General features: G+C 52.0%; 1 protein-coding gene across 3 annotated transcripts in view; it reads right to left on the bottom strand.

The window, feature by feature from the left end:
• Positions 1-2,232: 2,232 nt before the first annotated feature.
• Positions 2,233-27,304, bottom strand: part of syde2 (synapse defective 1, Rho GTPase, homolog 2 (C. elegans)) — a 29,368-nt gene continuing 4,296 nt past the window's right edge. For 2 of the 3 annotated variants that reach the window (XM_062452345.1, XM_062452346.1), the window contains exons 2-7: positions 23,272-23,946; positions 16,913-18,078; positions 13,887-14,013; positions 7,902-8,083; positions 7,557-7,788; positions 2,233-4,925 (exon numbers count right to left, since the gene is read on the bottom strand). In XM_062452345.1, coding sequence (XP_062308329.1) covers positions 4,240-4,925; positions 7,557-7,788; positions 7,902-8,083; positions 13,887-14,013; positions 16,913-18,078; positions 23,272-23,946 — 3,068 coding nt within the window. In that variant the 3' untranslated portion in view covers positions 2,233-4,239. The remainder of the gene's footprint in view (positions 4,926-7,556; positions 7,789-7,901; positions 8,084-13,886; positions 14,014-16,912; positions 18,079-23,271; positions 23,947-27,304) is intronic. The other variant, XM_062452347.1, reaches the window with a different exon arrangement.

The following is a 27,304-nucleotide window of genomic DNA, read 5'->3' as shown; positions in this document are numbered from 1 at the left end:
GAGTCAAAGTCAAGACCATGAGAAAAGACGGAAGGCTAGCTGGAGAAAGCGGCTCCTTTGAGGTGTGCCACCTGCGAACAACAGGGTCCAGACCTCACTGAGCAAGACTGCAGCTGTCAGGAAATCTTTTCAATCTCACCTTTCACATATTTCTCCCCTCTCGACCGAGGCTAACCCCGGCCCTCATCCCGTCTTCGCAGTGAAAGGAGATTGGACTCTTCGCGGAGAGGGAGAGAGAGAGAGAGAGAGAGGAGGTGATGAGCAGCTTACCTCTAAGAGGGATTAGTCTTATTAAAATGAAATATACTAACCCTGAGTGACAGAGCAATGGTGGCTGGAAGGGGAGAGGGAGGCCGGGGGGGGGGGAGGGAGGGGGGGAGAGGGAGGGGGGGGAGGGGGAGGCCGGGGGGAGAGGGAGGCTGGGGGGGGAGAGGGAGGGGGGGAGGGAGGGGGGGGGAGGGGGAGGCCGGGGGGGGAGGGAGGGGGGGAGAGGGAGGCCACAGTGTGTGAGGCTGGCCGCGGGATCTAAAGGGCAGCTCCTCTGTTCTCTCCCGCCATTCTTCACTTTCACCTCTCCTCCCTCGTTCCTCTCATCCTCTCTCCCTTATCCCCCCTTTCCTCTCCTCCACCGCACCCCCCGCCTCCAAGTCCTGATCACAGCTACCAGAGGCATCTGTCAATGGTTCGTCAGAGACCTGCCATGCTGGCTTCTGATGAACTGCCAAAAACCAGACCGGCTGGAACAAAGGGGCCCTAAAATCAGAAAACCCGGGACTTTGGTCAAATGTGATTAATAGCCTTCCTATTGAAGGACATCACATGTATGTAATGTCTGCCCAGGTTTGCTCTGAAGGTTTTCAGCAATTACAGGGGCTTAGTTTCTCGTACATTAATAACCATTACGTTAGTGGGTAAAGGACATATTAGTCTGATTCAACATAAGCCTTTCAGAGCAATGTTCAGTGACGGAAAGAGAGTGTTACGTAACACCCGCCTGTCTGTCAGATGAATTGCTAAATGTTCTTGCATACTGCACATCCTTGGAGGGGACACACTGATTTCTGACCCTGGTGCTGTAAGTGCTGAAAGTGTGGTTTCAAAGGGGCCCTCACCTCGGAGGGATGAATGCGCTGCTGAAACACACACGGATATTTCATCAAGGGGGAGTTGAAAAAGGATAAGGGGAGGCAGGAGAAGGGTGAGGGGAGGCAGGAGAAGGGTGAGGGGAGGCAGGAGAAGGGTGAGGGGAGGCAGGAGAAGGGTGAGAGGAGGTTTTAGTTGCAGATCGCCGTCAAGTGTGTTTACCCAAAAGGACCCATCTCTTAAATTAGACAAGAACAAAAGTTCAGTTCAGTTCACTCAAACAGACGGCCTGATATCAAGTGACGGCCCTGACTAACACAACAGACCCCGAGTTATGTCTAAATCAATCCCTGTAGGGTTCACTTCAGTGTTGCTTCAAATGTGCACGAACAGCATCAAAGAGTATCGCTAAAAACTCTCGCTTAAAAACAACACATTTGTGTCGGATGACTGGCCAAATAAAAAGGTATCAAATTGTCTTGTGCGGAGAATATGGAAATATGATTCTGGCATGACAGAATGTGTGGTTACTGTACATACGACCCGTCTACAAAGGGCAGAGGAAAGAATCTTCTTGACACTCGAAGACAAGAAAATTATATCATGTCAAATATGACACATCTTCAAACTGAATGAACAGATTGGCTCCACGAGAGCATGCAGTAAATACCAGCCGATGTGTCGACTGATTCGGGAGCTTTGAGGAGAAAAGTATTTTTCTGCGGAGTGATGAAGCGTATCGCTTCAGGCTTCAATGTGTAGCAGTGCAGAGTGTACCCTCGAGATGCTAGTCCCATACAGCCCCAGTACACAACAGGTCACAAAGATTAAAATCACCCGTAAAAAGAAGTGTTTACATTTGAAATGTACTTCCACAGCCTCCCAATGCTGAATGATGCAGGTGTTTATCAGCTGCGTGGAGCTCTTTTATGGGATTACGGTGCAGGTGCTGTGTCTGTCTTCTGGGAATCTCCCTGGAGTTGGGGAGGGAACAGGGACATTCCTACAACCGTCAAGGGCATTCCCCCCAGCCTGCAAAAACCATACAAATTTGGAAAGCAACACTGGAAACACCGGGGGTCAAATAATATATCTTAAACTGTATTTGCATATCATGTAGGATCTGTTTATTTTTATACACACACACACACACACACACACACACACACAATGTAGAGATCAATTCGACTCGGGGCCACGTGTGAAATATATACTTTATTATGACCATACATTGCTCAAGATCAGTACAAAGTAATATCGTTTCGTGACGCTTTCATCATAGGATTCTTTTTCCGCGACAGACAGGACACAAACGACAAGACGCGCGCGCGCGCACACGAAAAAGGTCTGGCGTCCACGCAAACAGTGATGTGCACATGTACATGCCGACGTGACAGCCGTAGGGTCGAGAGAACTGGGGGGAGGGAGGAGAGGGAGGAATGCATCGATGAGAGAGAGAGAGAGAGAGAGAGAGAGAGAGAGAGAGAGAGGGGGGGGGGACAATACTTGAGTTGGAGTGGGGCTTGTGAGGGGAAGACAGGTGGCTGGCCGGTTTCACGCTGAATGTCAAGTCGCTGGAGACAAGACCTGCAGGACTATTACACACCGCTGCCGGCACCATGCAAATTTAACCCAAATGCACTGACCCCATTTGAGAAAAGGGCTACAGTCGCTTCAGGGTCTAACCTAATGATTTTCCATCTTTTAGTCATAGAAGCGGTATACAGTAGCAGATAGCTGAGCTCTTGGTTAATCTAGGCTATGTGGGTAACTGTAACCAGGTAAACGACACGTTTGAAAATGGCCTCTCCGCAAGTAAGCGCATCAAGAACCAAAGGAAAGGAGACATTTGACTTGTTTCTGTCAGTAAAGCTTTCAACCATGCAGCGTTCAGTACCTCTTTCACACAAATATGAACACAGCCAAGACGAAGAAAGACACCGAATATGTACAAAATATAACAAAAATAACAATATCTCGTTTCGCAAGAACGTGTTTTTTTTTCTTCTCATATTGTATAGCTAAAGGTGTACCATGAATCCAGCACATTTAAGATGTGTACAGGTAGCATTAGAGGAGAAGCCCTGTTTGATATTCTTACTACGAGTCAATACTACAAGGTAACTGTGAGCATTTAAGCCTGTATGGAACAATAAGCTGTAAAAAATTATAGACTCCAAATACATTTATATACACATTTGTTAAATACTGATCACACTGAATCCCTGGATAGCTGAAAACTTGTATGTTTTTTTTTGTTTGTTTTTGTTTTTAGGCAATGGACTACAAGCCAACGTCCTTCTCCGCGCTGTCACTCTTTCTGTGAAGCGTCGCTGACGCACACAGCGCACTCGGAACGAGTCTCTCATATTTGGCTTTTGCCTTTGTGCACCAGCAGGTGATCACAGTCTGTCAAAACATGTGGGAGGTTTTGAGGCGGGGTGGGTGGGGGGGGGGGGGGGGGGAGGGTATGTGAGGGGGGTGAGGAAGAAAAAAAATAGAACATATCAAAGCGTTATCAGGGGTCTTTGCACCGATTCACTCGTGACTCTAAATGTGACGCCGCATGAAACGGTTTCTGCTTGCTCGCTTGAGGTTGAACTCCCCCGTACCTGTCCATGCAAGTCGGCGACATCTCCCATATGTTTATATTCAGCATATTTGAGCAGACGTGTGTGTGTACGTGTGATCGGCAGGTACTCGGGGTACTGGCTGCACACGAACCCACCAGGCAGGCCCGACCACAGTTCAACCTCCAGCCCCAGCAGGAGGTCATATCTGTGACTTTGCCTCATAAGTGCATTGTTGTATATCGAAAAAAAACGTGCCGTACCTTGACGGAGAAGCTCTCCCTTGCCTTAAAAGCACCACCTTCACACAATTAAGGCACCGTTAACACCCCTCGGGGTCAATGACTTCTTCTAATAAGAAGAGAAAGCGACCGTAAACGACAGTGGATGAGGCCCCAACCGACGGAGCCGCGTCTGACGGCGACGGTCGACACACGTCAACCGCAAACAGGAATGTCTGTTGTTGGGGGGGGGAATGAAAACGCTGACCGCCTTTTCCCATAACGCTTAACTCGAGCGCCTTCGTCAGTTCAGTCTCTTCTTCAGCAGGGCGGTGTGAGAGCGAGTGCGTGCGTGTGCGAGGGAGTCAGTAGCCCGCGTTGAGCTTGTTCTTGTTCAGCTCCCTCTCCAAGTTGCCTATGAGCGTGTCGATGCTCTCCTGGAGGTCTCGCAGGTTCACCCGGTGGCTCAGCACGGGGTTGTCCTGGATCTTCATGTAGGCCTGGTACGCGTGCTCCCTGGCGGTGCAAGGGGGCAGGATGTGGTCCTGGTCGCACGCCGTGTCCCGGCCGGCGGAGCCGTCGCTCTCGCCCTCCTCCTCCCCCTCGTCCTGCTCCACCTCCTCCTCGGCCTTCTCCTCCTCCACTCCTCCCTCCATCGCCTCCACGCCTGGTGGGGGCTCGTCCGGCCCGGCCGCGACCTCCGGTCCTCCCTGGGGGCTCTCCTCGCCCCCGTCCGGGCCCCCGTCCTGGCCTCCGTCCTCGGCCACCTCCATGTCCTCGGAGGGGACGTCGTCATAGTCGGCCTCGTCCCTGGGCGCGGCAGCGGGGGGGAAGTAGCCCTCCCCGCAGCAGCTCCAGTCGCCGGCGTAGCGGTTGCTAGGGCTGTCCAGGCGGCCCGGCCGGGGCCGCAGCACGCCGGCCATCTCGGCCTCGCTCAGGTTGAGCACCTGGGGGCGCTCCTTCCTCCTGCGCAAGGGGGGAGCCGAGAGCGGGCCGGCCTGGGCGGGGGGCTCCGGGGTAGGGGATGACGTCTTGCCATGTGGGTCCACCACTGGAGGGGGGAGAGAGGGAGATGCGGGGGGGGGGGGAGATAAAAACAAGGGAGAGTGAGTTAGCTGACCGGCTCCGTTTGACCGGCTCCTGTATCTCCTGGAAGCCCAGGAGTAGGATCCATGCTCCTGGGCCGATGCCATCTAGGCCGATACAGCAGCCACTGTTGTTATTAGGATTAAAGACACGACAAAAATATCCACAACCTGAGAAGGGAGCTGTACACACACAGCCCTCCCCCACCCAGAGTTTGAATCGAGGTGTTGATAAGGGGAGACAGATACAAAATATTGATATAATAATAAATGAATTAATTCAACACATGCCATGCTGTGTCAACACACACTAAACCTACTTTCAACACAACGGCCAACTGCTCTATCACACAACACCGACTGCCTTCCGTCGGCAAGAAGTCATACGAACACCCAGCTTGTACCGCAAGTCACCGCTAAAACCACGACTGGATGTCTAGATGGCGGGAGGGGGAGGTGGGGGGTTGGCGATGGGCGCTACAAGGGTAAGGGGAATTTAAGATTGAGGGTTGCTAGCTAGCTAGCTGGGCTAGGGAGAGGAACACTGAACACTCCACCACAACCACCACAACAGCCCGTTTACCTCGCGAGCTACCGCTCGCCCCCCGGAAGAAACCACGCTAGCTGCCTCCTACTGGGGCGTAGGGGAGAGAGAAAAACACATATTTTAGAAGTAACATTAAAATCAAGAAATACATTCCAACTTTGAGGAAGGGAAGAGTGGTGAACATAGCCAGTGGAGGTAGCTATGCTAGGTCTGTTGTAGCTAATCGTATGCCGCGGTATGGAGCCCTGGCCGTGAGAAGGACCTTGACCTCACGCCCTCGCCTGAACTTCTCTGAAAGCCGTCCAAATGTGGGAAAGGAGCCTTCCATCTTCGGGGCTGATTTTGAAAGCTACGTTGACACTGGGGTAGTTAGAAATACCTCCGTCCTAAAACTGTCTCACCTCTCCCTCTTCCTCCTTAGCGGGGGGGGGCCCCCCGCTCTCAACCAGAACCTCGTTGCGTGAGCTGTCCCTGACCACCTGCCCAAACACACACACACACACTCACATACTGTACTGTACACTTTCACACACATTCCCCTGCACATAAAACTCGGCACGCACCTTCTAGAATTCAGTGAATACCAAAGGCCTGTGGTCATACACACCGCCAAATGCATACTCTCACACACACACTTACGAAGCCTACTGTAAACACTTGGCCTTCTGTTCTATGGTATTGCATGCTTGGACCGTGACACACACACACTCAAGGCTTCAACAACAAAGCAGCGGAAGGTGGGGTCCATGCGAACGGGCCGAAAATATCCTGTAATGGTTGTGAAATGCTAGGCTAGGGTGTTGGATGCAGGGCTAAGGTTAGCCCAGGAATGCCTGTAATTACAGCCCCAGTCATGTTGAACTCCACTCTGAGAGTAAGGAAGTGGACAGAAATAGGAGGTGTGTGTGTGTGTGGGGGGGGGGGGGTGTAAACATTGGGTGGAAGGCTTATGTTTCAGCTTGGTCAAGGTTAGAGTTAACCCCCCCCCCTCAAACACCATCCGCCAGGGCCACCAAGGTGAAAAGTATGGGACTGCTTCACCACACACAGCTTAGGTGGGAGAGGTATGTGTGTGGGGTTGGGCAGCTACCACCACACACACCATAGAAGCAGGAGAGAGGGTTCACTCCTGTGTGTGAGGGGCGGGGGGAGAGGGGGCAGGAGGCAGACACTAGCCCACCTGCCCTCCAGACACAGTTCAACAGCCGTCCGCTGTGCCGTGAAGCCTAATGCATGCTGGTTAGAGGGACGTTAGGTTACCCCCCCCCCACGCCCTCAGACACCCGACGGTACCCTCCCATAGCACGTCCGTCTGCGCACGCTTTTGACACCCGACACCCCCCCCCCCCTCCCCCGGAAAACGCTATCCTCTCCATCTCGGTCCGCGCTGTCCTTTCGCTGGAAGACACCAAGCGCTGGCATCCAGTCTCAACCCAACGGCGGGCCCAGCTGCCGGGAGTGGAGAACAGCCTGGTCCGGGGAGACAAACAACCGGAGCCCCCCCCCCAGTTGGTGCAGGGTGCGGCTCAACCCTCCAGGGGCTGGGTCTACGGTACTCTGCTCCACGCTGTCGGGGCCCCGGCCGTGACGGAAGCACTCCCCAGAGCGTCGGACCTACGTTGGGGGGGGGGGGACGACAGATGGTGGACTCGTGGTGCTGGCCGCTCGCCCGGCCTTGCCTGAAAACCAGTCAGCAGGAACTGGGAGTGATTTGCTCGAAGCGGAGTTGTTTGGGAGAATCCCCGCTAAGCAGCCGGGAGGGAGTGTTCAGACCCAGTTTGTCGATCCGTGTTTACAGCCGGTTGGTGAAAACTTCTCTATCCAGTTGTTTACCAAGCTCGTCGAACAACTCATTCAAAATGTCTCACGTTCACATGATAGCCCTGGGTTAAAACTCCTCAGTTCACTTTCTTCATTTGCGGAACGCCACAAGATCCTACGAAAAGTCTACAAAAGCTCAGGAGATCCATAGAGATCCATCCTGTTTGTACAGTGTGTGTATCCCTACTGTCCAGTATGTGACTGCAGAGGTTCGCTGGGTTGGGCTTACCTGGCCAGAGCTGCAGAAGATAGTGCAGGACCTCGATGTGTTTCTTGAAGTGCAGAGCGCTGGCCAGCTCCTCGGAGTCGATGAACACCCTGTTGCTGTGGCAGTGAGCCTCTTGGCGCTGACTCAGCAAAACCGGCCCAAAGCACACGGCAAGGTTCTGGCACGTCATCTTGTTGACCTCGTGGTGCGACGCCACCAGCTTCAGGTGGTTCAGAAGCTTCCGGAGGGTCACCTGTCACACACACATACACCTCTGAAGTCAACGGACAGAGCGTATATCGGTGTAAAACTTTGGGGAGTGGCCGGTGGGCCGCTGAGGTAACGACACACAGGTCTGGTCCTCACCCGCTCCACTTCCGGAAGGTTCTCCAGCAGGCTGACGGTGTGCTCCGTGTCCCCCTGGTCATTCTCACAGCCTCCGGGGCCGATGCGTAGAGGCCGCCTGGCTATGGAGTCCAGCACGGCCTCGTACAGATGCTTGGTGATGAGGGGGTAGGGTAGCTCCCTCAGGTAGTCCTTCAACACACCTGGATGGACACACGGAAAGAGGGGGAAAGGAAAGAGAGAGGGGGGAAAGATAAGAAGAGAGAGAAGGGGGGAGGATAGGGAAAAAGAGAATGGCCGTGAGAAACATGCAACGTGCATTGAGCATGTGTTAGGGTGGGATTAGAACAGCCCAGATGATGAGTAGTCGGTGTTTACTTCAGGGGGAAAAAAGTCATTAAAGTTATTAAAGCCAACCGCTTCACAGCATGGGCTTTTGTGAGCTCCTTATGCCCTCAACGTCAGCCGACTTTCCCACAGCTGAACAGCGAGACCGACAAATACCTGACAAATTGCTAACAATATCATCTTTATGAGGAGTCGTTATTGAACGACAAATCAAAGGGCTTTTCTTTTCCCCCCCGACTCTCTTAGGAGGGTCGGACCTGGCACCCTCCGCTGGCTGCCGAGTCAGGCCCCTTTGTTGTGGCGGGCTGTGTGCCGTCTGATGCGATGCCTGATTGGAATCGGGCGTGACACGGCAGCAATGCGAATGTCAGGGGGCCTCGTTTCAGCCGCGCCGCCTTCACACCTGTGACTTCTGCCGCCCCTGGCTCGGACAAAAGGCACAGGGCAAATACGAAACCCACACAGGCTCTCGGCTAAGCTTCAGAAGAAAAGGAAAAACAAATGATTTGGTATGTCTTTTCATCGGGACGAGGGGAAAGATACGAACAAATATGGTACTATCAACAAAAAACTTGGCAGTCTGTCAGCTTTTCGCAGCTGATTCTTTTCTCTCCCCACAAAGCACAAGTAGAGATCGGTTTCCAGAGCATTCTTTGAGATGTGTGATCCCCGTTGTGCTCGATGACATTGCTAGACTGACGGTCTGGACCATCCACTCACCCGCCTTTAAGGCAGCACCGCTCACACAGCTGTTTAAAATAAACAAATATACAATGAAGACGCTCTGCTATTCAATGACGTTCGAAAAAGGACACCGACATTGGCCGCGTTTCCCAGATTCGTTAAGATAGAACGCTCTTAGAACGCTCCTAAGAAGCTCTTAGCGTTAAGAGCTTCTTAACGAATCTGGGAAACGCGGCCATTAATGGTATCGGTGAACCAAAAAAACACAATCACAACCGGAAGTCGAAAGGAAACATGTCATAACTACAGTCAGGTAGGAAACTGAGGGTCATGCAGACCACGAGCCTTTTAAAAGAACGTGGGTTAAGAAATCACAGCTTCTGTGTCAAGTACACCAGGGCTGCATTGATAGCCAACCTCTTAGATCGACCATGCCATATCCTATAGTACTGCGCGTCACATTATAATCTAGGTACTTGTCCTCTACCTAAGAGTACAGTAGTGAGAGAACAAAATAAACCTTTGCTTTTTAATCCACCACAATCCCGCTCTCCTTTTCAGGACAGGAAGTTAAAGTGCTCCCATCTGTCTCAAGCTCGGCCGGCGTAATCGCCACGTGCGGTAATCTGGCCAGCGAATCGAGACAAAGAGCTGATTGAAAATTAGCTGGGATTAGGGTGCGTTTTAGTGGTGAAATGGGAGAAAGGGCTTTTCCTCTGCTTGGTACCGCCCGCCTGGCACTAACACAGGAGCACGGCAACATGATGAAAGAGGGTTTCAAGCCTGCATTCAGTCCGCTGTTGCAAAGTCCAAAACAATTGCTCTGTCGAATCGAGTTCAGATGAGGGGTATTCTCGGGCAGGCACGACACTCCACCATTTTGAACTCTCTGAAATACCAATATGGTGCCTGTGTTTCACTGTGTACAGTGTATTATGCTGTGCCAGTATTGTTCTATGACATGAAGTATTTATGCTATTGTACTGTTGAGTTGTTATCGTTGTTCTCTGTCAAAAGGCATTTCTTATCCTTTTTCCAAGCTCCTTCCCCTTAACCTATATAAGGTGACATCAAATCCACAGTCCGTGACAGCTTCCTCTTGGCTGAGGTGATGATGGGTCTGTTTTCCAGCTCAGAGCTCAGGACCCGCCTCCGCAACACTTCCCCCTGCCGCGCTCGAGACTAAACACGCCTCGACAAGCCAGCGCTGGAGAGACAGACCTGCGCATTCCAAAAACCCAAGGACCCCCCCCAAAAAAAAGAAAAGAAAGAAAGGGTATTCCCACCAAAACAACCAAGTGTGCCGTGTCAAGCAATCAGTGTAACTCGTGTGAGTGCTGCTGCCCCCCCCCCCCACACACACACACACACACACGCCCGCTCGCTTGTTCGTCTCTCAGTCGAATATCCAGAGCGACAGCTCTGTGGCGGGACTGTAGCGCCGAGCTAAAATGAAAACAGCAGATATGGAAACGTTTGTTCAGGCAGACAGGCCATAGGTAGTCAGCACGCCAGCCCCTATTCAACTACCAGCTGTGTTAAGGGGGTGGTGATTATCTTTCTAGAACTTTTGTACCATTCGATCATACGGCAACTAACGTTTAGTCTTTTCACCCTCCCTTTATGGACGAATGCTATCTTTAAGCTTCAATGTCCTAGACAGGGGAAAAGATTCTTGGAATTCGATAAGAGAAAACCCCTGCTAGATTTCACGTTGAAAGCATGCTTTGTTCCTGTCGGAAACATTTCTTCTGCAAAGCTGATCACCCAAACAGATTAGATGGTGTTTGTGAGCGTCCTTCATCTAAGATCCTGATCCTGTAATTTAGGCGAGTCATTTTATCATAGAAGAACAACATTCCGACCTAACTTTAAAAAGCTACTTACGCCGCCTCTCTCTCAAGAAAAAGAACTCAAGCATGTCGAGACCTCACTGACCTCCCCTCTAGATGCAGTGAACCCCCTACACACTGCAGGGAAGAGCCAGGCAATTAACATCTTTCATATTTGGATCACACGCCATTCAAATCGCTAACTTGCTTAAACGACGCACACAATAATTGACAGACAGATTCGCACACGCGCACGCCTACTTCCTATGTTTTTATATAAACACTGCCCGCCCCTTAGAGCGTGTGTAACGTTCCAGAGCGAAGAGAACAGTGCCATTGTGTGTGTGTGTGTGTGTGTGTGTGTGTGGTTGGGTGTGTGGGGGTGAGGGGGGTTAATGATTAGCTTGCTATGACTCAGCTCTCTGTTTACTCTGCCTTTGGAGTACCTTAACCCCTGTTGGGGCTCATGACACACATACACACATGCACACACACACACACCAACAGGGCCATGGGCTCAGGGGTGAACAGATGGGAATCTTCTGCAGGTGCTAATTTGACATTCACCACTAATCTTACTAGCAGCATAGACAACTTGAGTGACTGCTGTAGCTGTACTATATGTTTTCTGGTCAATTTACTGCTGTGGGTATTCTTTTAGTAAAATCCCACAAAAGAAACACTGTAACATGTATTTAAAGGCAACAGGGCCTTCAATCTACTGGTGCTGAACAAATATAGTTTTGTTCTCCTCTTTCCTGCACCATCCACTAACCCCACTAGTCCCCCCTGCTTCCTGTTTAGCACCCCCAAACCGGTGGAGGCACTGAGGGCCTTAATGCATCAGGACAGGGGGGCCCTGGCTTGCCCTGGTCCTGGGTGTAGCATGCTGCTCTGGCACACACACACACGCACAACCACACACACACACACAACTACAGTCACACACAACCACACACGCAGGCCTGTACCTCTTTGTATGGAGGCTGCCTCCTAGCCGGCCCTGGCTTCAGCTAATCCCCCATGCGTGAGCCAAATACCATCTGTGTTTGTTCGGCAACAAAGGAGCCACTTGTTAATGACTTTCCATGTCTTCACTGGGCAAGGCAGCGGGGCCGGTGGGGGCAAGGAGATGGGAGGTGGAGACCAACCAGGAAATGTGGAGGATGAGTTAGCGAGTTAGCCGAGCGCCGAACTGGGATCGATATCATGTGTTAAACATACATGCACCCCCCTCACCATGTCAAGCCACTCTAAAACATGGCCTCCTTTTCACTCACTCGGCACGCACATGCCCGGCTGATTTCCCATTAGTCACTGCTCTGTTTGGTAGCCATCACGGAAGCTTCTGGTTCTGCTGGCTTTCTGATAAATGGCCGATGGCTAGGCCTCAGAAATGTCCACGTCCTAGATACTGGCATTTGCTCTTTACCTCTGCAAACTGTCTCCAGGTGTAGCATCACAAAAGTAGCTCGCTCATGTGTGTTGGTCATAACCGCCTGAAACTGTACAGGAATGACTATCTACGGTCACCAGGACAAGGCTTTTGAACAACAGCATTGATGCAAGGCTCTCAAAGGCAATACGTTTTCTAAGAAAAAAAGACCAGAGATGGGCGGTTGTGTGGTTTTCGAGAGCAGGTTTCAACTCAAAATGCCTGGTCTGTCTCCCCATCTGTGCTTGCTGTTCCTGAGGGGTTGGGGGGCTGGGAGGTAGGGGGTGGGGGTTGTGGGTGCTGCCGCCAAGCCCTTCAGCCCTGGAATGTCCCAGATGTAGATTGGGAGTGCTTGATTCAAACCCTCCTTAACTAGGACACACTATGTCTTGTCTCTGAAAATGATGTTGTTCATAACCACATATTTACATCTTCTGATTCAAGTTTCCAAACCCTCAACCCCCCCCCCCCCAACCCTGCCCTCCAAAAAATGCATACAATAAAAAAAGCTGTTGTCTGAATGGTTGTTGTCTATTAACTGATATCTTGCGCTCACGGTGTGAAACATTGTGGTGAGGCTTTTTCTGGGGGGGGGGCTACATTGTATAGATCAGAGGTTTGAAACCCTAGGAAATCCAGGCACTGCACATGTTTTGTCAAGCTTGGGATTGAACTCTGACCCCCTGGTCAAATCCCTTTCAGTACCTCTGCTTTTTAAATGAGCTGCAGTGACACGCTGGTCCTCTTAGCTCATTCATTTGGCTTGCTTGTTAGTCACCGTCTCTGCCCTAAATAAACTGCAAGCTAACCCCCCAGCCCAGTAAGCCCAGCCTAGCCCAACCCTGCCTAGCCTAGCCCAACCCAACCCAACCCAGCCCAGCCAGGGCCACCCTTCCCCCATCTCTCTCTCTGCCCCGTCACTCCCTCTCTCCCTCTCTCTAACCCTAACCCATCTGCAACACCCCCTCGCTCGGCAGAGCAAATTTCGACAGCAAGCAAAAACCAACAATCCACGCCGGTGCTCGGCCTGTCCCTGGCTCTTTTTTCCAAAGCCGCTCAACTGTTAACTGTGTTCTTTGCCCTGCCATGCAAACGCATGTGGATCAAAGTAGGCATGATAGGAGGACGCCTACATGGGCCTCTCCCCAAAACCAACACCAGCTCCCACAATGCCCGGCTTCCATGGTCTTCCTCTTTTTCGGTGGGAGAAAAATAAAATACATGAGCAGGTCACTTTCTCCAACCGTCGCCCCCCCCCCCCCCCCCCCCCCACATGTGAATAAAGGGCAAGGCCGAACGTTCAAAATAGACCACTACAGTCGATGATGGGAACACAAAATGTACCCAGCAAGAATGTTTCGATGAAAACACGAAACCGTGATGAAACAGTGGTCGGGGGGGGCAAAAGATAGCATGTGTCTCAACCTGGAGAGGAGGAATGACCTAAATGTCCAGCCTGGATTCGTGTGAGGGCTCTCAGACCCACCACCCCCCCCCCCCTCTCCGCCACAGGCACAGGCACATTCTGGTATGCTGACTGGAATGCCTTTTTTACCACAAACAAAAGCCACACAAACACACAAGGTCTTACAGGAACATTGACACATGTGGTGAGTTGCTGGGGGGGGAGGATGGGAGGAGAGAGAGCGAGAGCGAGCGAGATAGAGAGAGAGAGGTTACACTGCGTGCTGGTAGCGTGTTCTCTACCTGTGATGACGTTGATGTCCGGGTAGGTGTTTTCGCCCAGCTCCACCCCGTGGCTGTCCCTCTCAAAGGCCTCCCTCAGCTCCTTCTTCACCGCCGCCGAGCCGCACAGGCGGTAGAGACCCACAACCTGGGAACACACACACACACACACATGTATGTAGGTCACAGCCACAAACTAGCACACAACAGGCTCGCCATTCAACTGAGACCAGTGCATATTTACGACCCTGTAGATCAGGTTCTTGGGGGGGATAGAGAGCGTGAGAGAGACGACCAATCTCACGAGTGAAGCTAAAGGTATGGTACAACCATTGGGTGATAGCCAGGAGGACTACGAGTCCCATGATGCAACTGGGTCTAATCCACAGCCACGTTGAAGGTAGTCCGGCACCTAGGTGTTACCGTACATGAGGCTTTGATTCTTGCGGAACAATTAACAAGCATCCTCTTATGTAACTCACGAGAGAACTGTGCCACAGGCACCTGTCTTTCAGGACAGCCAAAACAATTGGGAGGTGCTGGTCTCACTTTACAACCAACATGGGCATGAGGCATTCAGACCAACAAGAATCCTTGAATGAATGGAATTGAATTTCCTTTCAACGAACATTCTCTAAGTATAAACTGTAGCCTTAATCCACACCCCCACCCCCCTCTCACGCATTCAACTTCCTCCTGACACCCTTCTATACAGCAAGCTATCAAAACAGACGTGGTTGGGAGTGACCTGGGGTCTGAGATTGGCTGGTTGTCCTGCGGGCGGTAGCCCTGGCGACACTGTGGAATGTCTCGTACTACATGTGTCTGGTATGTGGCATACTGGCCACTATGGTGTGGTTATCCTAGCAACCGGTGGAAGTCAGCGAGCTGTAAAAAAAAAAGGCTGCCTTGGTCCGGGCCTGGTTGTCCCTGCTAACACAGCCCCCAAAAGGCTCTGGTCTCCAGCCATCGACCTACACTGTGGCAGCAGACCCAACATTTGTAGAGTTTCTCTCTGTGTAGCATTTCTAAACCTTGCACAAGAAGGGGAGGCAAAAAAACAAAAACTCTTGACAGATTAGGTAGGGATTTGGCTTTGTCAAAGAGTAAACAGAAGTCACTCGGCACAAAGAACAACAAGGCCATTGAGGGACAAACAAAACAAAAAAAAAGCTTTTCTTTAGGGTAAGCGGGGCGCAGGCGGCTGACAGCTGGTTGTGAAGAGGCCTTGCGCTTATCTGCTGCTGCCGGGCAACGCAAGCAGCACCAATAGGAAACAAAAGCTTGTCGCCACCTTAATTAAAAACAACAGAATGGTTTCCTGTGGAGAGTCAGGGACTTCCTGGACGGACAATCAGGCGTACGCTGTCCTGCACGCACAGGAACAAACACACACACACACAAACAGGTCTTAGTGGCGGACTGATCCACTAAGTAGATCAGTGGGGTAAAGACACTGGTGGATATTCACAGGTCACCGTTCTTAAACAGAGGCAGTCCACATGTTTCTCTCCCAAAAACATTTTCATTTGATAACTTATTAATATCGGCCTTGAACCAAGCCTTCTCAATTTTACTGAAGTCCTTTTCTAGTGGCCAACAGTCGATTTATTGGCTCTTTCAAAACCAAGCATGCCAGAATTAACACACATCACTCCCTCTCTGCAACACTGACGTCACAAGTCTTCTTGGAACAGCCGCAATCATCCTGTGCTTTGAAAGCACACAGACCCTCAGGGCATACATTTTAGAGAGACTGAAAGGAGAGTCTCCATCGACGATTATTTCTAAAGACATGCCAGGCGTCTGGCTCTGCGTGCTTCGGTGACGCGTCCGAGAAATTGCTTCCCTATCCTGGTGGTTGAAGCCTACTCTGCCTCATCCCCCTGGGGGACCCCAGCTAAAGTCATGCACTGTGGAATCCTCTCCAAGCTCTGCTCTCCCCTCCATGTCTCTCTTCCATTTAAGAAAGAGAGAGCATGGTAGAGAACAGGAAGAGAGAGGGAGAGAGACTGAGAGATAAAGGGGAAACAAACCACAGCCAAAGTCCACAGCTGAGCCGATGAATGCAGCCCTCCTTTTCTTCTGAAAACCGTTGGCATCCAGGCACTAAGTGACCCATGGAAGCTGCTCTAAGTGAGAGCCCATACACTGGCCAGACAGGCCCTCCAGAGTTACACTGATCAATGAGCTGTTAGGACCTGGAGGAGGAGGGCTGGCCCCTGGCCCGCTGGCAGCTCCTGAAGGATAGGTCTCAGAGCGGAGGAGCCAAGCTTGGAGAGGGGCCTGACAGATGAGCTCTGTGGAGAGGCCTGCCGGAGACAGGGGAGAAGGCCCGGGGGTTGCCCCCTAGCTCTGGGCACCCGCTGCCCCTGGTACCTCCCCTTCCCTTAGGGGAATAGCTGGGGAACAGCGGGCCAGACACATTTACTGCGGGCGTCTCGACTCTTAATTAGGAGAAATGAGGAGCCGGGCTGAGTCTCCTCCTGTAGCGCTGGGCTTCAGAGAGAGGGTGTGGGAGAAGGGGGGAGAGGAAGGGAGGCCGTTCTCAAGTGGCCCATCTTGAGGCAGCTCAACTGACTCCACCCCAACAACGCCAGGCCATCTCTCGCCAGATCCATCTGGCCATGTCCACGCTCCATTCTATTCCAATCTCCCTTTCTCTCTCTCTTTCCCTCTCTCTCTCTCTTTCTTTCTCGTTCTCTCTCTCTCTCTGTGAGAATCATAAAAGCCACCCCCGCCGTCTGAAAACAAGCAGCCATTACGTCTGATGTCTCCCACTTAGCCGGCATCGCTGCTAGCCTCCAGACATGTTCTCTTCTCACGGAATGCGGAGCTAAAAGGTTGCTTCAATGGTCTGCTTGGTGGCTGAGACAAAACGCTCTCCTCTGTCTGTTTAAGATCGGTCGTTTGCTAGTTATACATGGCGGTTTGCTTTTTTTTTATGTGACTAACGTTAGTTAGTTAGGAGACATGCTCCCAGACTATAAAATGTCACTGTGTCTTTAATTTTAGATGTTTGCAAAGTAAATCGGTGGTGGACTTACCTGGCAGCCTCTCTTCTCGATCTCCGTGATGGACTTGTTGATGAGCAGCGGCACCGAGAGGCCCGAGGCCTCCTTCTCCACCACCCTCCAGGCCTCCACCCCAAACACCTGGGGTTCCCTGTCCCTGTCGGGGCCTCCGTCCAGCGAGTTCTGCCACTGCTCCATCAGGTTCAGCTTGACGTAGATCAGCCCTCTGGGCTCCAGCTTCACCGCTAGTTGGTGGGAGCGCGTCACCCGGAAGAGCGCCGGCAGGGATACCGTCCCGTGGCAGCACACGCGGTTCTTCTTGGGCGTGGGCTCCCAGCTGAACACCACCAGCTTCAGGTGCTGGGCGTTCTCCAGCTCGATGTTGAAGGTGTGGTCCATGCCCAGGAAGGCGGTGCGGCAGGTGAGGAGGGCGGTGCGGGCCTTGTTGACCGAGTCCACCTGGATGGCGCAGTAGACGTCGCGCGAGTCGACGCGGGGCGGTTTGAGGTCCTCCGCCCCGTAGAAGTGCAGGCTCATGAGGCCCGAGATGTACTGGGTGCACTTGGGCTGCTCCGAGAAGCTGTAGTGGCGGAAGGCGTCGATGTCCAGCTCTGTGCCGTGGAGCTTGGGGCTCCCCCCGCCCACCCCACCACCTCCTGGCCTCTCTCCTCCAGCGGACACCGGTTCCTTGCTCTTCCCAGCCTTCCCTTCCGTCGGACCGTGCTTCCCAGACTTGGCCACCAGTTCTGGCGAGTCCCCATCGCTAAGGTAGCCCCCTTTGCTGGCGGACTTTGACGCCCCGTTGCTTTTCTTCTTGCTGTAGCTGTGCTGGGTGGACACACTGCTGTCCAGGTGGTAGCGGGAAATCACGTTACGGCTAGCCGCGGCCGCCTGTCCGGCCCCTGAAAAGAGTCTGGAAGGGGCCCGGGCCGGTTCGGACCGGTTACCGGGTTTGGGACAGTGAACCCGGGTTTCCGAGTGGCTGCTCGTTCCTCCGTTCCCACTGCTGTTGCTCGGTGTCCCTTTAACGCTGAGCTTCCTGCTAAGTTCCGGAAGCTTCTTCATCTTCATGGAGAGCTTCCTGACCGTGCGAGGAGACTTGATCTTATCGGGGAAGGACCAGTTGATTGAGCTCCCCTTCTTGGTTGGGTTGGGACTGGAGGGGGGTGAGAATCCAGAGTTGGGCGTGTCCGGGATATCTGCACGGGAAACCACAAGACCAGAGGTGTACCGTGATTAGCTTGACTCACAGTGCAAAAAAATCTCACTGTTTATAAACTAAACATAGGAACACTGGAAGGAAAAAGGGACACTGGAAGGAAATGAGTTCCTAAATAAAGAGGGTAGAAATAGGGAACAGATTTTCCTTCAAAGTTCCAAGTTCCAAAGTTCCGCTGCAGGTCATTTTCCATGCAGCAAGCCCCTCCAGGGGTTGACTATTCCGCCCTTTTTTTTTGTGAGTTAGCTCGCTCCAAAACAGACCATCTGGACTGCTGAGCGCAGGATGGAGATAGAGGGCAGGGATAGCAGCTTGAGCCAGGAATGGTTTGGATGATTAAAGTGGAATTTGTCAAACGGCGGGGTGCCCCCACTGCTAGCTCGACGGGGCGCTTTAGCCCATTTCAAACTGAAAACTTTCCTCTGAGCTCTCCTAATAGGATTTCCTCTCCAACTAACCTCTCTTTTTGGCACATTAGAAGGCCTTCCCCATCTGGTTCAAGGGAGATCGTGCTTGCCACATGTGGCTGTAACCCTCAACATTAGGGAAGTTACATTAAGATTGTCTGTAACCCAAACACAGTGGGCGCCTTCATAAAAACTGGCAGACTTTGAAGGAACTTTCAATCTTTACCTATTTAACATTCAGATACACAACAAAACGCCTGTATGGCTCTGTTAACCCTTTATTTCCCGGAGATGTGTAATTCCGATTTTCTGGTTTCGTTTCATAACCAAAGATCCACTGAAGCGCTGAAACAAAGGCCTGCCTGATTCTATTGGCTCTTGAAGAGGGAAAGATTGGGGGGGGGGGGGGGGGAGAAGTAGCATGACCTGCCAACATCACCAACTCTATTTTCAGAGGGGCCCTGCTGTGCTATTCTGGAGAGGAGGGTTACAGGGAAGCAGGGAGGGGGGGCAGAGGAGAAGCTGGAGGATGCAGAGAAGGGGTAAGATGGGGGGCAGGAGTAACGCAGGGCGTTCCATGGAAAGGCACAGAAGAAGAGGACGAGGAGGAGGAGGAGAGGGGATGGGGGGGGGGGACAAAGGCACCCCTTGTCCTGCCGATCAGAGGCCCAGCCAACTGAAGGGGCTGTTCTCTCACATTCCATAATAAACCATGTTTAGCCTCCCCTCTTCCTCTCGCTGAGTAGACATCCTTGTTAGTGCTTCGTGTCAAACACACACGTACCCTGCCCTGTCGGGGTGTGAAAGGGAGGGGGGGGGGGTCGAAGGTTCGGAAAAAAAACGCCACTGTGGTACCAAGCATGGGTGGGGTGGCGTGTAAAAACCTTCACGAGACACTAGCGCCAATGTTGTGCCACGTCCCACGTCCGTGTGGGCGTCGTTCCCTGATGGTCTCGGAGGGGATACGGCGTTCGAATTTGGAGATATGGGCAACGGGTCAGACGTCCAGGAGTCAGGTGTTGACATGAGAGCCACCTTGAACGTTTAGCCAGGGCTTTACACTGGACACGTCATGTGTCATGGATCTTTCGCGTCGATGTCCCCCTTAAGTCCCTCCGTTTTACGCAGTACTCGTGTCGCTTTTTAGCCTGCGGCGAAAGTGTCACCCGACACGGCCCTACCCAAGGGTCAGGGGTCCCCGTTTGACACCTTAGCCCCGGGGGCCATGTCCAGGGGTCAAAGGTTGAAAGGCTGCATTCTGCATGCTGGAACATGAGCTGGTTGACCACCGTCACCCCCCCCCCCCCTGCCCCAACCCCCTCCCAAACCCACCCTGCCTGACCCCTGGACCCACCCCAGGCACCCTGCCCGTGACACCTCGGACAAAGCCAGGAATTTACAACCATTGATTGCTGCTAATAACGCTAGGCCAGGACAGGTGCTGAGGGATCCGAATGTGTGTGTCTGTGTCTGCGTGGGTTTCAGGCCTTTGGTTTTGTGTGCGTTGCGTGTGCATGCTGGTGTAATGGCTGGGGGTTTGAATATCTAAGCCAAGCTGATGTCTGCACAGAACGCGCAGAACTCACTGCGACAGAACAGCGAGGTCTGTGTGTGCGCGTGTGCGCGTGTGCGACGCGCGCGTGCTCCCATGAGGGTGTGAGAAAGTGGGAGCGTTTATGACCGTGTGAGTGTACTAGGGGACAGTTTAAATAAAGGATGTACTCTCCCGGGTTGGTTCAGAACACTCATGTCCTTGATTCCCCTGGCAGATATCTTTGCATTCTTCTGTGTGTGTGTGTCATTGTGTGCACATGTGCGTCTGCAATGCGTGCGTGTTGGACGTGACAGGGAGCGAGGGCCCAGAGGAATGAATGGCATACCTCTCCCCTAGGTTCTCCTCTCTGCGAGTCAGGGACACCTTGAATCGGTCGCCGTCCCCTTGCGCTCGGAAATCCTTCGGCACTGGGATCCTTCCAGAGGCCACAAGAGCCCAGGCGTTTCATTACAATGGTTACAAAACCCCCGGCTAATATAGCCAGGCATGCAGGGCCCTCTCACTACCACAACATGGCCACCTGCCAAGGCCCTGCGCTCTATGTGGCCCACAGCTACAAGCAGACAGGCAGGCAAGTCAGGCAGCCAAGGCAAGGCATTCCAACACAGCCCACCACCCCCCCGTCTGTCTCTCCGGCAACAATGTTGCCACTGATGCTCGGTATCGCGAGTTTTAACAGGAAATCATCTAGAACGCGCCGTGGTCAAAACAACACCAAAAATAGAAACCGCTGCCAAGCTGACCTCGTCCGACGGAGATTCCCCCAAACAGGCCCTGAGGGGTTCTAAGGGCACCCTCCAACGAGTGCTTCATAGTCCATCAATCATTATTCTCCACACAAATAGGTCTTTCAGATTGACAAAGGGACAAGTCAATGACGGCCACGTAAGGAGTCGCTGGTGTATCCGGTGGGGGTAAAAGGACCAGCCAGCCGAACAGAGAGCACCACAGTGGACCCCGGGTCATCTACATACACATGGATTCATTAAGTCAGCAGATGGATGCTCTTATTCAGGGCCGGTGACAAAGCGTCACCCATTTTTAGCCCTCGTCGTTGTAAAGCAGGCTCTGTCGGCCCTCAAGCACTGGTAAGTCATAAAGGAAGGACTGCAGGAAGAGGCTGTGTGTATGAATTCAACATGCCCGCCCACCCGCCCCCCCCCCCCCCCTTCTTTCAATTCTTCGCCCTGCCTCCTCTCGCATAAGTGACTACTGGTTGAGAGGCTCCAAGAAATAGTCTGGCTAGGCATTTAGTCACCTTAATCTGAATGGCAGTTCTCCAATACACCCTGTTGGGACTGCAGCAGTGTGGACAAGGACCGCTTAACAAGCCTGGGGTAGCTGTCCCATGGCAGACACTTGTCCTTTTGACTCGCTGCTTAACCCCCCCCCCCGGCTAGCTTCTAACCACAAGGCCTGGGTCTCTCCACTCAGGGACTACCAAGTCAGTAGTGCACCCCCACCCCCTCCCTCCCAGAGAGACCTAATCGCAGGCTTCTCCTCGCCCCGTCCAGGTCACCGAGAAGCGGGGAGAGCGCCAGCTGCTGTGACGACGCGCAGGATTATGGGAGTACGTTTACCGCTTAACCGGGGGCCGTGCCAAGTCAGTCAGGGCTCAAAGCCATGATGGATGGTAATACAGTTGGCACACACAAATACACACAAGCACACACACACACTGCTCCTTTTTGATGCCCGGTAGTGGACGTAGTTCTTTTTTTTGGGTTGTGGAGACACGGGCTGAAGTTTGTAATGGCGTCGGCGACCTCCCCCCCCCCCCCCCCCACGGGACTCGAACGCAGAATCAACAACAGGGAGTGAGTTCCGGAACGGGGGCCACTCCCCACCTCTCACAACACAGCAGCCTTTCAAAAATAACAAGGTGACCAACACTGTCGCGGCGGCGCAAGATTCCACACGACACCCTCGTTAAAGGGCCGGCGCTCCTGTCAAAGCCTGGCTGTTAACTGCACAGACCAGTCGCTCCCACTCAAGAAGGCATCACGTGCATAAAAGGCTAAGTCATATCGGCCTTTGCTTACCCAAATGAGTTTAAAGTGACATCTACTGACTACATGGCAGATATAGCCTTGCTTGAATAGGATGTGCGTGTGTTACTTTGTTATTCCAGTCCTGTGCTGTGCTAGCACTGTGCTAGCACAGGACTAGATTAGCACCCCTCAGGCCGGCCTAATCCTAATCACTCATGAAAAGGCTCTCAGGTTGAAGACTGTGGACACGTGATGTCACGGAAGGCCATGGCTTTGAAGCCTGTCCATGAGGCTTGAAATGTTTCCCACCAGTCAGTCAAAATGACAACTGCCAACAACAAAAAGGCAATTGGCGTTCATAGAAGACCTGTTGCTATGACGGCAAAATAGCTGTTTGTGGCATCTTGCTGTGGTGGATTTAGTCTCAAACAGCTATTCAGCCTTAACTCACCTTAACATTCAAACAAATAAGAAGGCCTTTTGCATGCCAAAGAGGAGTCAACAATTGTAATTATATGTCTATCTCAGGAGTTTGTCAAGTGGGTTCAAGCGGCCATGTTGCCCCACCAGAGGCAAATGAAGACGAGAAAAACACTTTTCCCATCAGGAGACGGGGAGCTGTGCGCTAGCTGTCAACATCACACTTGATGCCACAGGAAACAGTACCCATAAACACACACACGCATAAGATAATGCTAACCTAAAAAAGAAAGATTGGTGTACAATTAGTGCCTCTTGGGCCTCTGCCACAAAGTTTATAGGATTTCTTTTTCTTCAAGAATGCCAACTCATTCCGCCTGGCTGACTTTAGCTAATAAGTGACACCAGTGTGCCGAGATGTGATTATAGACTGTGGTCCTGTCAATTTCCATCCAACTGAACAGACTGGGAGGGAAACAGCATTGAGCTAGCAGCAAGCCCAGTTGCCTGTTCCTGGAGACAGGGTGAGGAGTAAATGACTGAAAGCTAAATGGATTGCTGATCCTCCGATTATCACCACAAGCTGCTATTAGTTTGTCAGGTGCGAGACAACCACAAACAGTCAGACAGCCGCTGGCACAACAAATCCTTATAGGCAGTCTGGGGGAGAAAGAGAGAAAGAAAGAGAGAAAGAGAGCGAGAGAGGGAGGAGCTGTAGGAGGAAAAAGAGCAAGGTTGAGATGGAGAGTGTAGGTTTGGGGGCGGGGGACAGGCGGGGGAGGAGAAAGGACAGTCTGTACCTGTAGCTCTGCCGGGCGGCCCCTCCTCCTGAGGTTTGCACGCGAGTGTCTGCCGGTGCAGCTGTATCTCCATGGAATGTACGGCATTTCCCTGACTCCCATCCCCGCCTCCACCACCACCCAGGCCTTCCCCCACGCTCTCTAGCCCGGAGACACTGCAGCCCTCCTGGGTGCGGCCGGCCTCCCCGCCCCTGCTGGGCCTCCTCTGGGGGTCGGCTGTCGCGGGGACCTGGAGTCTGGCGGGGGGCCTGGTCGTCTGCTCGGGCTCGTCGTCCTCGGGGATGGGGTTGTACCAGATCTCCCCCTCGTCGTCCGCGTCGTTCTCCTCGGTCGGGTCCACACGCCTGGGCTGGGGGGCCACTCGCGCGTGGCCCACACTCACCTGGGGCAGGTTGAGGCGGAGGGGGCGGGAGGGGGGCGGGCGGAGGAGTCTCAGGTTCTCGGGGGAGGGGCTCGGAGGAGGGCGAGGGGCGGGGCCGCCGTCCTCCTCCGCTCCCGGGGGGCCCTGGACGTCGTCCGAGGCGTGGGGCTTCCCGGAGCTCTGCTGGAGCCAGTTGCGTTTCTTGGAGACGGTGATGTTGTTGTGCGGGGGTCTCCATGGCGATGGATCAATGGCCTTTCCCCCTGCCAGCTCGCATCCATTTGAATAGGAGCTGTGGACATTCTCAATGAGAGCTGCAGGAGAGAGAGAGACATGCCTAAGTCTGCAGGACGGGGGTACATCTCACCAGTTTTGGGAGTGTTATAGTATGCAAGGCAATCAGTCAATCTCCCAAATTCGACATTGTAAACATCTGTATCATGAAACCTCTGGTTAGCACACAGACTACTGGCTTACTTTATCTCTCCATCCTGTGATGAGATGAGATAAGGTTTTGCTTCCCCCCTCCAGCGGCTGGGACATATTTTGATCCAACACAAACGTTCCGCTCCGATGACTCCCCTTACCCGGAATATCGGTTTGGGGAATCTGCACGCTCAAAAGAGATCTCACAGGAGAAGGAGCGTTTCACAATCGTCCCCCAAAAAACTTCTGACATGACAGCTGACAGGAAGTAGGGAGTTATGAGGTTGACACAAGCACCCCCAATGGCAATTTAATACATTTTAAAAAGGCTAAATTATAGATTGTATACTTTTAAAAGGGTTCATCGAGTTTAGGACTGCCTGACAGTCAGCGGTCACAGTTTACCTAGCTGATAATAAAAATCCCAACACAACACAATCCCAATTACAAATCGTAAGGTAACACTGCAAATCATGCCTCATCTGACAAGTCCTTTTTGCTCTGGCAGCTGAGTGTTGACAAGACGTGAGTTGATGAGCAGATGCCGGGAGAAAAACAGGCCGGCCGTGAACCGGAGCTGAGAGCTCGGTCCTGCCGCGACACGCATGCTCGGGCCTCTCTAAAGACTGTTTTCATACGCGCCTCTTCTCCCAGGCGTGCCTCTCTGCGCGCTAATGACAAACTTCTCCTGTGCTTAAGGAAACAAGATTTCATGCAAACCGAGCTACAACCGCCAAATTACAGACTGCTTCTGGGGAATATTTTCACTTATAAAACGGAATAAATACTGTCCCCCCCCCCCATTTGTGTGGGAGAGAGAGAGAGATAGAAAGCGAGTGAGAATGTGAGAAGGGCAAATCACTGCTCTATGAGAAAGTGCTGCAGTGTCGTGTCAAACTAAATGACCTTGTCCTCAACCAGTGCCATCAAAGCGATGAAATTCATAAAAAAACATCACCAAATGCCCTTCTTGTTGCGTAACTGCAACTCAGAGGTCAGTAGATTGAGACCAAGGTGCTTTCTTGCTTGGTTGCTTTTATTGACACAGGCCTTGAGAGCTCCGAGCCAGAACCGTACGATGCAGCAGCTACCCAAGGATTAGCTTCCAGAAAGTCAACTCTGGTGAGATGTATCCAGTCTCTGATCCACTTTATTAACTCTTCATGAGAGCAGCTGTTGACTTGCCATAATTGCTGCCATCTCCAGTACCCAAATCCCTCAAACCGGAGGTCTGAAGTTCCTTTCACCACAACAGACAAAGTCTTGAACTTTGATTCTTGTCTTTCTTCATGCTCTACTTCATACTCTTTCTGCTTGCATTTGAACTTAATTACTTTAGAAACTTGATAGTCTATAAACTCGGATGAAAATGAATCCATTGTGAATGGCGTTACTTTAAGTTTTATCCAATTATCCACATGCTTACTGCCATATAAAACAGCTTTTATTGGTTGGACCAGGAGTCACTTTATAATACGCTCTAATCTCCTCAAAGGAGCAGATACAGTATCCTACTTTAAATAGAGAGACATGCTTCTCTCATTTAAATGTAATTGAAACCATTTGAGGAACTGCTACGATATAACAAACATACGTTCACTGCCTACGGAGCTCTCTTCGCCAACTGAGTGTTAAGTAAGCCGGCACTGTGTTTGCACTGAATGAGCCAGCACCGTGTTTGCATTAGCTCGGATTAAGCTTGATGTTCTCTTTAGAGGGGTTGGGACTCTCGCTTTAGCATGTGCTGAGCAAAGGGGAACGGTGTTTTTTCGCTTTCTGCAGTGTCCCCTGGTCCTGGTAGCATTCGGCATTAGCCGTTGTTAAATGGAGACTGCTGCTTTTGCATACGCCCGGCCTGTTGGTTGACGCCGTTTCTTTTCAAGGGGTCTTTCATAACAGAGAAGGAGCATGCTGGGACACGTACAGCATTCCAGACCCCGTCTAGGAGATTTACAACCACCCCCTAACACCTACACACTCTCGAACGCACCTTCTATCGCACACTAATCTATCCCACATCTTGACATCACCTCCATCTTCAAAAAGAAACCTTGAAATCCAGGCACAGTTTAGATCAGGACATTTTTGGGGTTCCTAAAATTCAGTTTAGGGCCTGGTTACCAAACATTCTCGAGACGTATACCTTTCCATATTGTAACTAAGCTAACTAAGTAGCTAGCAACACAAACAGGCATTCAAACTCAGAAAACATACGGTATCTTCAATATTGGGTGACCCGATATTATAGTATGACCTGGCAACCCATTCTGAGGTGAGTTTGCTTGATGACTGTCTGGCTCCTTTCGTATTGACACACTCAACCATATTGAGACTGCTTGCCAGGCCTGAACCTTTGCCCTTGGCTGCTATTTGGTGCAGGGGTCCAATGACCTTCACCGGTTTCCTGACAGCTCTGAGCGGTAAAGCCAATTAAGAATCTCCATGAGTTCTGCACCCCTGCATGGCTGGGAATGGTGGATGGTGTTGCTGGCACGTCAAACACCCAGGACACAGAGGTACCAGATGGCTTGGAGAAACAATGCATTGGTGTGTGTGTGTATTTGTGTGTGTGTGTGTGTGTGTGTGTGTGTGTGTGTGTGTGTGTGTGTGTGTCACAGGTCCCAAGCAATCACGTGATTCGGCTAGACTGCTGGGAAATGGGAATATGAAGCCACAAGGTGCCAAACCTTTCTGAGTCATAAAACCGAGTTTTTTCCCCATTTAAAAAGCTTCAGAAACTACGCCGAAATGCACACTGGAGCTTCACAAAAAGGAGATGTTTGGAAGCCCAGCACAGACCATATAAAAAGCCCTGCACAAACCAGAGAACAAGCCCTTGAACATCGGATCTGTCTTTAGCACCGACATCATCCATAAATCCATCCACTCACAAAAACAGGAGACAAGACGAAACATTGTGCTACCCGCTGGAGTGTAAAAAACAAAAAAAACAAACGAGTAAGTGTGGCTCAGGAACCAGACTTGGCGTGATGCAGACAAGCCCCCCCCCCCCCCCCCCCCCCCCCCCCAAAAGGCAACAGTATTGACGTGACTGAAACAGCCAGGCAGGTTGTCGAAAGAGGATTGGGTTACATGTTTCTTCCAACTCTTACTGTACACACGTTCGTGCACACGAGCGGAGGGGGGGGGGGGGGGGAGTGACTTCGTGTATTTAACTAGCATGCGGCAAACAAACTCGATAATGTCCTCCACCCATGGAGGTGCAGCCCCCTTCAGACACATCGC

This window comes from Osmerus eperlanus, chromosome 26, assembly GCF_963692335.1.
Source record: "Osmerus eperlanus chromosome 26, fOsmEpe2.1, whole genome shotgun sequence".
NCBI classification, from domain to species: Eukaryota; Metazoa; Chordata; class Actinopteri; order Osmeriformes; family Osmeridae; genus Osmerus; species Osmerus eperlanus.
This window is presented reverse-complemented; position numbering and strand designations above follow the sequence as displayed.